The sequence below is a fragment of the Trachurus japonicus genome, chromosome 21 (assembly GCF_045865225.1).
Source record: "Trachurus japonicus isolate A0001 chromosome 21, Traja_1.0".
In the NCBI taxonomy this organism is placed as follows: Eukaryota; Metazoa; Chordata; class Actinopteri; order Carangiformes; family Carangidae; genus Trachurus; species Trachurus japonicus.
This window is the reverse complement of record NC_140927.1, coordinates 10,258,142-10,273,748: the sequence shown is the minus strand read 5'-3', so window position 1 is coordinate 10,273,748 and position 15,607 is coordinate 10,258,142. Positions and strand designations below refer to the sequence as shown.

Here is a 15,607-nt window from a genome sequence, read left to right as displayed (position 1 = left end):
GATTATAGCAAATTACACTGCAGTAGACTGCAAATTAGACTGGGTTTGCTGATGTGAATACATATGCCTCTGTGCTTCAAAGTGAGTAACATCTGACAGCGTATTCCAGTAATTCATACATTTTATGACATCCAATTTTCCTATATTGGGAAAGGGTGTTGGTCCATTAGGCTCTACATGTTTACTGTTGTATACTCTTTGTTCAGCAAGTCACGAGTACTTGTGCCTGTGCTCTGACCAGTCCTTAGGAGGTAATGTACAATTTAATATACTCTACCTCAACTTTGTGGCTACGATTCATGATTAAAGGTGCTGTCTCCTTGCCAAGGCTCACATTTATAGAAGGCGGTTTTGTAGACATTATATAAGAGCCAGTTATTATGGATAGGTTTGAAGGTCTGATTTTTCATTAATTCCAATAATTAGAAAGAGAGGTTAAACTGTAGATTTCAGAAAAATGAAAATCCAATGTCCACAAAGGATATCTCCTTAATATAAAACACGTTTGCAGACCATAGTATCAACACCACTAAATGCTCCTCTTTATTGTCTCATGATTCTCAAAGGTAGCATTGAGATATGTGAAAAGCATCAAGCAGGCTCAGTGACAGATATACAATCCCTGCAGCACTGTGTGTTTGCCAAGAGGGAAAGCTGATCATCTGGTGTCTTTGAACAGATATAAGGATTAGTTCTGAATGTCTCCAGCCCGGCATGTAGTCATTTTGCATACTCCTTCACAACAGGGAAGTCTGCAGGTTACTGTTACCACACGATGAATTATAATGCACAGGTCACATGAGGTCTACACACAAGCTTTCAAAGGAGTAAACAGAGTTGGTTGGATCAACAATGGCTTTTGGCCTTGTCTGTCAGGAGCTGACAATTTTCTTTTGAAACACCCTGTTCAAAATACATTACCAGTCAACATTTGAAATACACGTTTTTATCAGGGCATGTGATTTGTAATATTTTTATACATGAAGCAATGCTGAAGGTTTTGTAGATATTTGTGTAAAATGAAGATGTGTATAGAGATTATTATTATTATTTTTTTTTTTTAATCTCAATTAGAGCAGAAGTTATACATCATTGTAAACAGCATTTAATCAGTTTCTTTTAATTCCTTTTCTGGCTCTGTCTTATATAGAAATTAGAATCAATGGGCAGATTTAGTTAGCAGAAAGGGTGTGGATCAACAGCCAACCAGTCTGGAATAAAGCAATTGCTTTTCATTGATTTGATTGACAGAAAGTACATTGAAAGTCAGAAGGAGCAGATATGTTTATACTGAAGCATACTGATCAAATGCTAATTAACTCACTGAGTGCCATTGGACGTCAATCAAAATCCAACGCTTGAGTGCCAATGACGTCCATAGACGTCAAATGCACTTTTCTGCGGCTGGTAAATCGAGACGCTCTCGCGCACACTGTGAGTAATTTTGGGGCTTCTGGGATGCGTAGAATGAAGAAGACTGTAGATCAGAGCAAGAAGTGAAGAAGAAGGAGAAGACGAGTGCAATCGGTACGGAGATTAAAAAAAAGTTGGAAAAAGTTTCTAGAGAAAAACGACGGGCAGAGCCTGGAACAAGTGTAACATGGAGCTGCAGGAAAGCTTAGCCACGGATGCTATTAGCATAGCTCCAGCATGAAGTGATCGGAGGAGGCAGGAAAGGTAAACTGATCTAGATAATCAGTAGCCTACCAAAATGCCGAAGCGGAAGCGAAAGCGGAGTCAGTTTCACCAGTTGCTGTCTGAAACCGACGTGACGACGAACCGAGAGATCAGCGCGGTGAGTCTCTTCCGCGGCCGTGTCCAGCACAGAGGCTGAAGACGCCATGACGTCTTCCTCCCTACTTCAGAGACTAGGGGATGCAGCAGGAGGAGAGGAGAGGGGGTGGGTAGGAGAGGGGGAGGGGGCAGCAACTGCTCGTACTTGTTGTATTTTAGTTGTTTTTTTGACATTTTCAGATGTCCTACATGTTTTTGAAGCCAAAATTAAAACGGATAAATCACTGTTTTTCTTGAGAGACTCTCTTTCACAAAAATGTATTTTTCTCTAGCCTGACGAGCCAGACTATATCATTAAAATGTATAGTCTGGAAACGACTGGTAGACCTCGGCTCAATCCAGGGGGCGGGATGAAGGCTGTCTTTCAAACTGCCTCTGCACGCAATAGGGTAGCACTACGACCAATCAGAGCAAAGAGCAGGATGTTGTTAGCCTGACAAGCCAATTAAAATGTATGTAGCCATCGCGTTAAGCCCGCCCAACGACTCTCTAAACAGATAGAGCGCTGTGATTGGTGAACACAATCTGTGTTCGAGACTCAAAAAGTTCCTATGGCTCGTTTCTAGACCCACCTACGAAGCAAATATTTTTGCTGCCGCTAGGGTGCGTCTAGATTTCTAGGCTAATTTTTCTCAGCTTTCTAGAAAAAAAGTGGTCTTTTTGGTGCAACCAGGCTCATATCAACTTAAGATATATCAAGAATGGAACAAGGTACAAACAAATGGTGTTTTCCCTAGTTAAATAGAGAGTCTCCTCTTTCCTTTGAGCTGTTTGGTGTTTTCAGAGTCATACAGTGGGAGCCACATAGAAATTCCCCTGCCATGCTGCTGCCATGCTGTTCCCATGCTGTTCCCATGAGAGTTCCAGCAGAGCTCCAGCAAAGTCCCAGCAGCTGGAATGAACCCCCTCCTTTTCCTGGGTGTGACTAGTTTTTACTGGAACTCCACCCATTCAATGAAATACATGACATGACCAGGAGATGGCGCTTCTCTCACAGAACAGTACATATCGCCAGAGGCGGCATTTAAAGTGCCGCCGCTGGTGGTGAGTGGAAATTCACATAATTCATAGAACCACGAGTACATGTTTGATTTAAGAAGTGAAATTATAACAGACCTAGCTACTGGAGATGCGCTGGCCACCGTTTTATCTGGAAATAAATTGTTGTAGCTAATAATACCTACTGTCAATTTTTTTTATCACAATTTATTTGCTGTGTTTCTACATTTAAATAGGAAAAAATAAGGGAGTGATGAAAGCCTTTTTAAGATGTTTGCAGTTGCAGGTATTCAGTGCATGCCTTCAACCAGGGAATTAGCATTATCATTGCTCAATCTTTTGTTTGCCCTAATGGGCCACCTATTGGTCACCCATTGTCACACAAATCGCACAGAGCCTGCAATGGAGCTGGCTGTTCAACTTTGAAGGAGGACCGGGGGAGGGGAGGTTATGTTGGAAGGCTAGCTGGACCAGACTCTCTCCTGAGCAACAACACACTCCAAACCCCTGAACATTCACACCTGCTCCAGAGCATTACCATCTCCAAGCATCCCCCACCGCTTTGACTATGAATTGATTAGAAAATGAGCAGGTATTTCCTTCCTGCTTTGGTCCTGCTTTAAACATTTTTATTTTCATTATTATCTATCTTACAAAAAATGTTGTAATTTTGCAACAGTGCTTCATGGCAGAGGTTAGGAAAGGCACATGTGGCAAGGTGAACAGGGTCCAGGACGGGCTTCGAACCCCAGACTCTCGGGTAACAGTCATGTGCGCTAACCATTCGGCCAAAGGGACATCCCCTTGGCCAAGTAGCCAGGGCGCATGATCAATAGGAGGCATAGTGACAGGACCCTCAACTGTCACACACACACACACACACAAGTCAGACAGGATTGCAGATGGTCTGAACATATGGAGTCAGTGCTGGAATTTCATTTAACTCTGTACTTCCCCTGGATTAAATTTATTAATTAAATGTATTGATTTTTCACTATAATTTACTAGTTATAGCACTAGCCTATACTGTCAATCCCCCTATAAACCCCATTCCGATTTGATATCACAACTTCACAAAGTTGAAGACACCTGCTGCACCTAGTCTAATCTTTGTATGACTGAATTATTCTGCATAAGACCCTGACTAATACTCATAGTAATGCTGCATTAGCATCAAAACAAAGTAGGCTAAATAAAAAATGATCATACATATATAGTCTAAGAAAAAAAGTGGAAAAGTCAGGGGCCCACTTTAGTATTCTTTCAGGGGCCCCAGAATTCCTAGCAAAGGCCCTGATGTTCAGGCCCTGACTTGCTTATTTCACTCAGTGGACCGGCGGATCAGCTGGTGTGCAGTGCGCGTTGTACAGTATAGCCTACTGTATTCTCTCTCTCTCTCTCTCTCTCTCTCTCTCTCTCTCTCTCTCTCCCCCTCCATCGCGCTGTACGTCTTCACAAGACACAGGTCGACGTGTGTGGGGTGAGATGGAAATAAGAGCAGAGCGCACCTTCGCTCTCATGTTGAGTTCCATATTAAGACAGGTGCGTCAGTGCCAGTAGATCGCGCGTCAGGCATTTGGCTCTCCTAATGGGAATGGCTAGTTTGACGTGACTTTATCATTAAAAGTGAAAAAAAAAAAAGAGAGAGAGAGAGAGAGCTGTCAACCACTAGACGCGTCAGGTCAGCCTAGCGCAGGGGGAGGGATATTAGTATTCTGTGGTGAAAAATGCACTCATTCATGAAATTTTATTGAGAATTTTACAGAGGTGCACAGCGCATGTTTACGGTGTCCAGCGACTCTGACCCCTACACCGCAGCAGCCAGCAACAGACTTTTACAAAATAAAAGCATGTGAGCAACATGCATTAATGCGTGATAAAATTAATGTCGGCGTTAATAGTTTAATGAGTTGCCATAACGCAACTTACACAGCCCTAATAAATACACAAATGTAGCCCGTGGCTCTGAGACGTGACGGCGGTGACGCGCTGTGGTCACTAGAAATATATTTATTTATTTGCGGATCGGGAGTGAATGAGCAAGCCAGAGATGCACAGCAGATTTCATGGTTGCCGACTGGCAAAAACTGAAAGAGGGGCTTGTATATAACTGTTTATATTACAGGTTTCACACAAACAAACAACAAACATCCAGTAGCCCATGTTAAGTCTCAGCTGTGCCATGGCGAGGGCGCACAACGCACAATCATGGTGTTTTAATTTATGAACCTCATAATTATTTCTCTTTCCTCTTGTTTGAATAAGGCCGGTCACTTAGGACCACACTTTAATTTTACACATACAGTCTCATGCGTTTATATTCACGGACATGTTGGCATGCTGTTTATTTATTCGTTAGGGTTTATTTGCGCACCGTATGCTTCAGTGTTAACATTAAAACCACCACAAGGCAAACATTTACTAGAATGCAAAATCTGTAGACAGGTAAACTGCGAGTGATATACATTTTTATTTGTGCTCTGTCGGTGTTTATTTATCTTTGAAGCTACTTATAGATCGCCTGTTTTGGAGGCAATTATAGCAATTCATCTGAGGGAAAAAAGAAAGGAGGAGGAAAAGTGATTGACAGATTAACTCGGGTCAAAATCACTGCTCCTCCCCGTGGACAAATGAGACACTGCAGCTGATTTTCACACGGGCTGCAGAGGGGCGTTAACAGTCGTGGCTGCGTTCGCTACGTCATCGCGGGGGATTAAATTATCGCCACGGGCCAAGCGGGAGCCCGCCACGGACCCATTACGGTCCCACAGTGGTCCCACCAGGGACCAGGGGGAACTTCTAGGTGGCTACATCTGTAGTACAAAATATTCTCTGGGTCTTGAAATATTACTCAAAATGCCCCAAAACGCTGGCACATGGCACTGACCATTTTATAAAAGGGCTGGCACTCAATAAATACTAAAGATAGCATGACAATGTGGCCACCGAAGCATACAAAAACTTTACCGGCATGCTGTTCTTTGTGTAATTCTGTGATTTTCAACCTACATTTCTTTCCCTGATTGGTTTACCATTTCACTGTAGAGCTGTCCATTGTGCTGCTTTAGTGCTGCTCTAAAGTCCACCGTGTTATTCCCGCCACAGTCTCACTCCACAGAACCCAAACATAACCAAAACTCATCGTCATTTTCTGCATGAGGGCGACATGAATGTTCCACTTTCATAGCGTGATGCCGTGTATGTTGATATTCACAAAAATATGGTTTGAAAATACACAAACAAATACAAGCTTGTTACGTACATGTAACTACTATTGCTTACCCAATCGACCAAAGTTACCATTGTTGAGCTGTCACTGTCAATTGTCATTGTTAGTTTTAGATGCTAAGTAGCACAACAGTTTAATATGGTACAGACTTTGGAGGCATCCAGTCAAATGAAAGACCAAACAATGATAGAAACAGACTGTTGTTCTTATATCTCAGACCTCAATTGGTCTGATAAAGATAATGTAATGTCAGATAAAATAGCAGTGTTTAAGGAAAACATGTTTCTCTACTGCCTATTTCTAATTTAGTCCACCCAAGTAATGTAATTACTAGTTAAACATGAGTAATCTAGAGCTGGACAATGCAAGAGGGATGCAGTTGTTATGTCATAATCAGCAGCACATTGTGTGACATTAAAATGTTTTAACAGTGGGGCAACAGACTGTTACTGGTAAAACTTGTCTTGTTAAATTGAGCTGAAAATGCATTTTAAAATTGTGGGTAGTGCGAGAGAGCAACAATTGTGTGTACTCCTGAGTGCTTATGTATCTACAGTATGTATTGTTTTTTTTTGTTCATTTGTTTTTTGAGGTGTACTCTTTTCATCTCTTGAAATCAAAACAACTCAATCACAGAGTGTAACTAGAAAAAGCATTTCCAAGAATGGAAATGGTGTGAATGCTGAAAGCAGCTGAACGCTGTTGCAGAATTAGCAAATAGTGCAAGCAGTGACTGATCACCATACAAATGTTTGACCGAGGTAGGAATCAAACCCACAACCTCATAGTTACTAGACTTTGACTTTGCCTCTAGGCCACAGTGTACACACAGTTGCAGAGACTGTTGTCTGTTGATGAACTGCACTCTGTCTCACTCTGAAGTTAACGAGCCCAAAGCTGCACCTGTTGGAAACACACTGTGTCAACACCAAGAAAGCTTGAGAGTCGAGCTTGAATGACTTACAATGAAAATTTCTGTGAATTTCAGGCTGAGAGCAGCAGTTTCAACATGAAGCAAGTTATCAGAAGTCAACAGAGGACGACTGGGAAAATAATTCACTATAACTGTTGTTGAGGCAAGATTTGAACCAGTAGCCTTCAGGTCTCCAGCCCAGCAAGCTAACCACTAGGCTACAGACAGAGACATTATGTGAGGGGCAAAGAAAACATTTAATAAGAGGATCACTGGCTTCTGCTTATGAAAAAAAAGTAAGGAAAGTGCAGAAATTAGCCACACCAAGTAAGAAGTGGACTTTTTTGTGACCTGTGACTATTTTTTGGTGAATTAAAATGAATTAAAAAGCACTTAACAGCAAGTTACAAAGTTGAGCTCCTTCTCCTGCTGCTGTGAAAAAAATGCATTGGGCTGAATGAGAGCAGAGAGCTCCCTGGCTGCATTTAAAAAATATTTTAAATTATTATCTAAGTCTCTTTGCATTTTTGACCAGAATTTTAGCCAGAAGACAAGTGTGGCTACAAAACTGGAGAAAATAATTTGTCTAGAGCAGGGGTGGGCAATTATTTTTTCCAGAGGGCCACACTGACTCCGATAAAGTGAGTGAAGGGCCACACGATTCGAAATCAAATTGAAACATCAAATATTTATTGCTGAATTATATATAATTATATATTAGCCTATATAACTACATATATTTGGTGGAAATGATTGCATTACAATAGGCTGACAGCCCACAATCCATGTAATCGCATTTTCAACTTATATCCATCACAGATCAGTGAAGAAACATGCTGTATTATGATATAAATATGGACTCAAGGCAGATTGTTTTAACAAAACTTACTGACCATAAATGACTGCACCAATTAATAATGTTCACAGACACCTGAATATTATAATTAAGCACTCAGATCCTTTTCAGTTCTGATTCAGTGAGACTGTTCTATTTGTGTAGATAACCTTTTATTCACGAAGAAACACAATACTCCTTTGCTGCTGCCTAACAGCACCAACATGAAAAAAAAAGACTGATTTGATTACAAGCGTAGCCATTGGTGGATGGAGGCTTCAGACCCACGTGGCTACAATCAGTCATACGGTCGATCACGTCAGAAAACCCAGCGATCTCATAAAATGCTCTTTTAATCACAGTTTGCTAATAATTAGGTGCCGTGATGGGGCTTTGTAACCGTCAGCAATTATGATTCGGCTGACGGAGGGTTGTGAAACACCGGCCCGGTCCCGGTGGTCAGAAACTCGGCTGTGGAGAAAAGCTGCAGCAGAGCGGCTGCTCTCCCTCCTCCGTCGGAGCTCTGGTGTCTGACAGAGAAAGAGACTGAGCAGCCTGTCCTGCAGGAGATCTTCTACCTGGAGGAGGTTACGTTGTTACTTTCTGTCTGCGATGTGCAAGCTCCTGATCTAACAGGGCTGTCACTGTTTCAAACAGCTGATTAGTGCGCATCAACGTAATAAAAGCAATCGGGTCATAATAACAGTTCGGCTCGCACTTCGGCTCACGGGCCGGATTGAGACAGCATGCGGGCCGGGTGTGGCCCGCGGGCCGTAAAATGCCCATGTATGGTCTAGAGTTTAATTTGTGGCCGTGCTGACAGTTTAGCCAGAAAAACTCTAGAATGTTTTTTTTCTGGCACCACTCTAGCTCTGCTCGTTAGACGCAACACACACCCATTATAAAGGTGAAAAAAATCAGAAAAAGTTAAATATTTGAAAAAGTAAAAAAAGTATGAAAAATTTGAATACATCCGATAAAGTCCAGAAAAAGCTGCACGTTTTGATATTTGAATTGTTGAAATGGCACAAAGTATGAAGGACTAGAAGAAGACTGTAAAAAGGCGGAAGAAAATGGCCAAACAGAAGAACAATAGTGTGAATGCTCAGCATTTACACTAATTAGAGCCCCTATTTTTACCACAGGCTCACAGATGAACGTAATAAGAGCTTTAAGGCAGGGTGTGTGTGTGTAGGCACTTTGATTTAAAAAAAGTTGGACCAAGAAACCATTATTGCATTGTGTCTTAACATGGACTGAGATAAACCCTTGGCGCCCATCCACAAAATGTTTTCACTTTAAAAATAAACAGCATTGCATTTCCTACAAAACCTATTAACCAATGCAAATTAGTTATAAGTGAAAGTAAAGTTTAGGAGACTAGGATGTGTCTTCAGGGATCATGTATATGTAACTGCAGCAACCAGCAGCAACCAGATCTTGGACAGCAGAGCTCATTGCAGGCTTTAACAGTCATTTGGGAAGTTTTAGGCCCTCACTAACCTCTTTGACTTGTTTGGTGGTTGAAAAGCTACAACCTCTTTTTTGAGAAAAGATGCTACTTTGAGGTGACACTTGATGGCAGTAAAAATGGTTCTGTTTGTGAAAATCTCCCCGTGTTGAATTGTTGGAAACTTTCATTTTGTGCTCAGTTTCTCATAGTTTTGGCAGCTGCAACAATTTGGCCCCTGACAACATCTCTAAGCTCTTTTGACTGATGATGACAAAAACTGTGCTACTGTGGTATTTTCCAATCAAAATGAGCAGCATATGGGTTTGCAGGTTCAAAATCCCTCTCAAAAATGAGATATCGCTTGATAAATTGACTTGCATAACAGCTACTTTTCTTTTTTTACGCACATCAGCAAAAAGGCTTCCATTCCCAATTATGATCAATTGAGGGAAAATGCTGATTTTCAAACATTGCCCAAAATCCTCCATTATTCATGTGAATAAATGTGTAATTTATGTAAAATCTGAAGCCTTTTTTATTGGAATGAATGCATGTTAGCAAAACCTTTATGTGACATTCTTTTCTCTAGTGTAGAGGGGCATAGAATAACCACACAATAATTAATGTCAACAACATATCCTTCAAGCATTTAGCACAACCACTGTTTTCTGAAATGGAGAGCAGATCCTCTCAGCTCCAATTCTTCACTGCTCCAGAATCTCTGACCACTGCAAGCAGGTGAGAGGTATTAATAAATATCAAAGCAGACTCTATCTGGTCAGTGAGGACCAAAGGCTCCTAGACTTTTACCATTTTAATACTTCTGTGTTTGCTTGCACTCTGTAGGCTCAAAAAAAGAATTGGCCCCAAAATGAAAATTCAGTTATTTTCCACTCAACCCTCTGTCAGTCAAAACTCCTCTTTGGGCTATATGGAAAACAAATACACATACGGTTCAATCCTGTACTGTCGGTTCATCTTAGCTCTCTAGGAAGCTGTGGAGGGAAACAGAGCTATTGTTCTACACTCTGCATATTTTAATATCAATAAAATTACTTCAGTGGAGCTCAGACTTTCTTTCTCTTCGTGAAATTATTAAAATACTTTTCAGACCTTAATAAATGTATATTGCAGCTCTCTCTTGTTAGTTAACATTCACAAGCTCCTTGTTCTTGTTTCCCTTCACTGTTAAACTGTTCTCATGGTGGTTATCAGTTGACATATTGCTCTCCAACAAGCATTCACAGAGATTTATATATCACTCTCCAAACAATCCAACTGTGCCATCCATCTTAATGTGTCAGTGAGCCAACAAGTTTCGATACAGTAATGAAAAACAGACTGCTGATAACTTGGTGTTTAAAAATGTCTGGTCCACTGACATCACATAATTTCAACTCTTCAAAATAAAAACCAAAGACTGTGTTTTCATTTGGAGAGAAACGACAACTGAAGCTTTGATTGTCATTCAGTTCACACTATGCTGCCGAATTAAATACACCCTGTCAAAAAATGATTCTGACTGCTGCCTTTTGCGATGTCTTGAAATGGTTAGCACGGGAAAGACCAAGGACAATCAATGCAAGCCTTTATCTTTTGGGCTGTAAGTTGACATTAATTAATGTTCAGCCTTGGTGTATCAATCTTTGTGCAATTAAAGCTTTGTTTTGAAGCTTATACTACTCAATTGTGCCACTTACTCTGAGGAACATTCATCATGCCACAATTAGCTGTCCTTTGTTCCTTTCTGTTTAAAGATTAGTGCTATGCAGAGCCTTGTCACCGTCTGCAACATTCAGAAAATACACAAAATTACAGTGTTGGTACTTCCTGATGTCAGTTTGTCAAATGATGACCCTACAAGGCGAAGCTTGTAATAACTTTTATTACTTCCTATCAGAAGTCATAGATTGTTTAATGTCATTTAACTTTATTGGAAAAAAACAACTTGTTTCTGCCCACCAGTTTTGTTCCGTGGAACTTAATTAACACAAGGTCACTTTTCACATATTAGATCACAAATGTTATATTAAAAAATAGGTGAATCATACTGAAGAAACTTGTCTAAGATTGGTTTCAAACTCGTCACTATCAGCTGGATTTAAAAAAAGAAAAGAAAATATGCCAAATTACAAGGGAGCATTTATGAGTGAAACACCCAAGACAAGAGGAAATTCAAAAAGTAATTTCCCAAATCAGAAAGTAATCTCCCATTCCACCTACCCTTTCATACCCTTTACCTCCAATCCTCTTTTTCTCTCTCCCCCGCAGAGCTCCTGTCAGCCTGCCACGAGCTCCGGTGCCGCTATGGCTGCATCATGACAAGAAACGGCACCTTCTGTTTCTGCGCTGACGGCTTTGAGGTCGGCGAGGACGGAACGAGCTGCAGAGGTAAGGACTGTGCAGCAGCGCTGGTGGGGGCCCTCCTGCCACGGAGCCCTCCTTGCCTTTACTCTGTCGTCCTCACACCGGTCTCTCCTTTTGCCCTCGGCCACACTTCCTTCAGTTGAATAAGCAGGAGGTGCTGGGTATATGAGAACCATCTGTCTGCAGGCAGGGCCTCATGTACAGTGCATTACACTCCTAACACGTGCACACACACACATTGTATACAGAGTACACCGTTTCTCTGTGTCTCTTTTTATTCTTCATGCACTTACATGCCACAGGCCTAGTTTCTGACAGCTAGTGAGGAAGACAGGTATTTACTGTTTAAGGTGCCTCTAGAGTTCAGTCTGAGTCTAACTTGGACTCTGCCTTACCTAACTTATACCATGGCACACAATTGCATAATTGTGCTGGAGCAAGAGGTTTAATGTAATAGCAGTGCTCCCTGAATTTGATCCTGTTTGTGGAAGATATGAGAGATTGGTTTATAGGGTAGCAGCTCCAAAAAAAGGCTCATTGGTTATAAAAGTAATTATGCCTGAGGTGCCAGAGTGAGGCCACATTAAGTATACTTTATGTATTTGGGTCATGTTTGAGCACACCTAATTTGTTACAAATGACTCTCTTCCTTTTTCCATAAGATCATGATGAATGTGCCATGTATGGCGCATGCAGCCAAACCTGCACGAACACCTACGGGTCATACAGATGCAGCTGCACAGAAGGATACATCCTACAGCCTGACAGAACATCTTGCAAAGCCAAACAAGGTGAGCGCTACACTCGCATCAGGAAACAACATAATCTGCATAGTGTGTATGTTTCTATTTCTAATAATAAACAGAACAGTTTTTGTTCAGCCAGAGTAGAATTCAAGCTTATCATCACCACAGTGCTCACTAGTGTTGGAAGGGTAAGATTAATGTGCTATAGGAGTGACCACATCTATCACCCGTGTGGGAATAGGTAGACATGGTCAGGCCAGGATAATGATAAAATTAATGAGCATGAGACTTTAAGTGGGAGCAGTCTGGAGTATTTTGTGCAGAGACAATGCCCAGCTTCACCCTGATTTATGTTAATGCTTGATGCTGGTAACAAATCTGTCCCAATGAGTAAAACAGCCCACTTAAAAATAAAACAACCAGAAGAGGTATTGTGTTTTGGTGGTCTGCCATGCTCGAGCACAAGCTTAACCTTGCACAATATATATTTGTGTCACGCATTGAACCGTAAAGTGAAAAAGATTTTTTTTTTTTAGTTTGTTGTCACTATGGCATATATGGGTTGAAGATAGCTGGAGGCCCAATACACCTAGCTGGGGAGAACACCACTGTTGCAGCTTTTAATCAATGTGACTGGTGTCCTACCAGGAATAAACTGAATATGATTACCCATAAACTTAACTGAACCCAATGCTCACATGCATTAATATTAATTTAGAAGAGAGCGATAGTGGTACGGGGATAACTATCGGGTTACCATTAGTTGCAAAAGCTTATGAATATAAATTTCAGATGGAGCTCTCAGAGGCCAGAAGATGAGGAGCGGCAGGATATGAAAAACATTAACGTGTTGAGTGTCGAAGATTGAAGTTAAAACAGCAGCGTACAATTTTATTTATTCATTATTTTGGAGGGGCGGTGGGGAGGGATTAATCATGATTTAATCTCTTCTCATTTGGCTCAGACTAAAGTGAGCGGTATAACATTTTTTTATTCTATTTGTACTAACATAAATCTGACTCCGCTGATGATTTTCATGCCTGCTTGATCATGTGCTTCACTGAATCATGCTAGATACCAAATTAGGGAAGTGTGGGATAATACCTTTATCTGACCAATGCAGAATATTTCATGGCAGGAATTGTGTAAAAGTCCAAATAACAGACCCACCACTGCACATTCAGATGATAAGGCTATAGCTTTACTATTCTATCTGTGTTTCATATGTTTTCAAGCCTATTTGTTCCTGAGGACATAAAGCAAGTTAGGAGTATGTAGGATTTTTTTCTTTCTCTCTATAATATAGGTGGTTTTCTTGACCACCAAGAGGCTGTAGTGTTTTGTGGTAAATACTTCTTTTTTAAAATCAGCTGGGGTCTATTTCTCAGACACTTGGTAGTAGATCAATTCTTCCTTTCATGGAACGTTTGCCAGCCTTTATTAAACTTTATCTATTATAACTTTGAAATACATTGTATGGTGGTCTGTTGTGTCAAAGTGTGGCTGTTATTCCTATGTTTTCTTACAAATCTGTACTAGATTGAGAGCTAAAACAGATCTGTCGCAACCCCATCAACTCTGTAGTGTGGGAGAAAAATGTGTCACACCGAAGAGTTGGTTAAGTTTTGCACCATTTTGATGTAGAGAGTAGCCCTTGACTCAAACTTGTGTGGAAGATCGGGGTAAGTAAGAACCTGATGTCTGGGAATTTGCACGGTCAGTTAAGCCCATAAAGCAGCTTATTTCAGTTTTACTACCATGGATAGTCCTGTCATGAGTCCAAGCAGGAGAGATGGGCTCAGAAAAAAAATAAGTCCTACCCTTAAACCGGGTTTTTATTAATATTCCTCAATTTGTAGTGTAAGCTGAACTCAATGAACTTTAAAAAATCTCTTTTTTTGTCTTTTTTGTTTAATTATTTCTCCTCTGCTGCTTCATCGAGTGCATCTTTCGGACGGAATGTGGCAACCATTATTTCCCGTGGACTTCCATGCACCACACTGCAGCACCACAGTTTGTCACTGGGCTTGCGCTTTGCTCAGCACGTTCAATCTAGCAGAACTTTGCTTGCTGTAACGAACACCCATGCAGTCAATAGAAATCGAGGCGTCTAGCCAGGCAGGGAGAGTAGACTGACTGTAGAAACAGGTGCTGCTCCTTGAGGGCAACCACCGCCTCCTCTTTGCTGCTCACTTTCTTTTTATTATTAGAGAGGCTAGTAATAATGCTTGATTTTTAGCACAGGAAAGATACATCTTAGCTTCCTTTGATCAGTGCGTTGGGCCAAATGAACAGCAAAGATCGTGTCCTGTCTGAGAGACTTAGATAAGACTAATACCTCTATATACTACTATTTTTCTTTCTTGAGCCTCAGTGTGATCCATGCTTTCTATCTCTAATGGTGAATGATTTTTCTAATGGTATATTTGCTGACCTTTTATCTGTGTTGGTGTGTTGCTCACTGTTGTTTAAGCCATATTTGGAAGCAATTTCTTGCGTAATCTTGTCTTTCTGTAAGGTCTCCTCAGTCTCTTGGTGTTTTAACAGTAAAAATAGTGTCACCAAAATAAAGGAACTAAATCAAACTCCCATAGTTTTCCCTGTCATTCCAGATCCCGGTGATAGCCGTCCAGCGCTTCTCATTGGTGGTTCAGATCGCATTGTCATCACCCATCTAAATGGAACAGGCCTCAAGCCCCTGAGGTCTTTGGGTGTAAATGGAACACTGGCATTGGATTTTCAGCACAACCAGGAAAGTGTTTGCTGGGTTCTGTCTACAGATTCCTCTGGGCAACTCCGCTGTGCTGAAACGAGAAATCTGCGCGGATTCACACGGGAACATGAAATAAGAACACAACAAAGTTTGCAACGTACGTTTTCAGCTGTTCATGCTTACCTTTTCTTACATACCTCCCTTTCCTCCCTTTTGTGAGTTTTTTTGAAGGATTATCTGAACCCTCACCTCAGAAGAGAGGATAGTGGTGCATTTTCCAGTGGCAATAACATGACTCAAAGCTCTCACACAAACCATCCCTTCAGTTGCTTTTTCGCTCTCTTTTTTCTTACACTTTCACCTTCACTTTCTTTCATAATAGGTGCTTTTGAAGGCAGGTTAGACTCAGTGGTATGGACTGCATGCCTTTCTCCTAAAAATGTCCTAAGATTCAGGCCATGCCAGCTTGGCTACTTCTGTGGGGCTTTTTTCCCCATTAAATTGTCTCATAAATACCAAACATCTTTGACATTTATTGTTCATGGTTTTTGCCAGTTT

At 41.1% G+C, this 15,607-nt stretch overlaps 1 protein-coding gene across 2 annotated transcripts in view; it reads left to right on the top strand.

Moving 5' to 3' along the window:
* The window catches only part of lrp1bb (low density lipoprotein receptor-related protein 1Bb), a 288,370-nt gene that overhangs the window by 120,457 nt on the left and 152,306 nt on the right, over nucleotides 1-15,607 (top strand). For both annotated transcript variants that reach the window (XM_085766198.1, XM_085766197.1), the window contains exons 4-6: nucleotides 11,495-11,614; nucleotides 12,253-12,381; nucleotides 14,949-15,206. In XM_085766198.1, coding sequence (XP_085622324.1) covers nucleotides 11,495-11,614; nucleotides 12,253-12,381; nucleotides 14,949-15,206 — 507 coding nt within the window. The remainder of the gene's footprint in view (nucleotides 1-11,494; nucleotides 11,615-12,252; nucleotides 12,382-14,948; nucleotides 15,207-15,607) is intronic.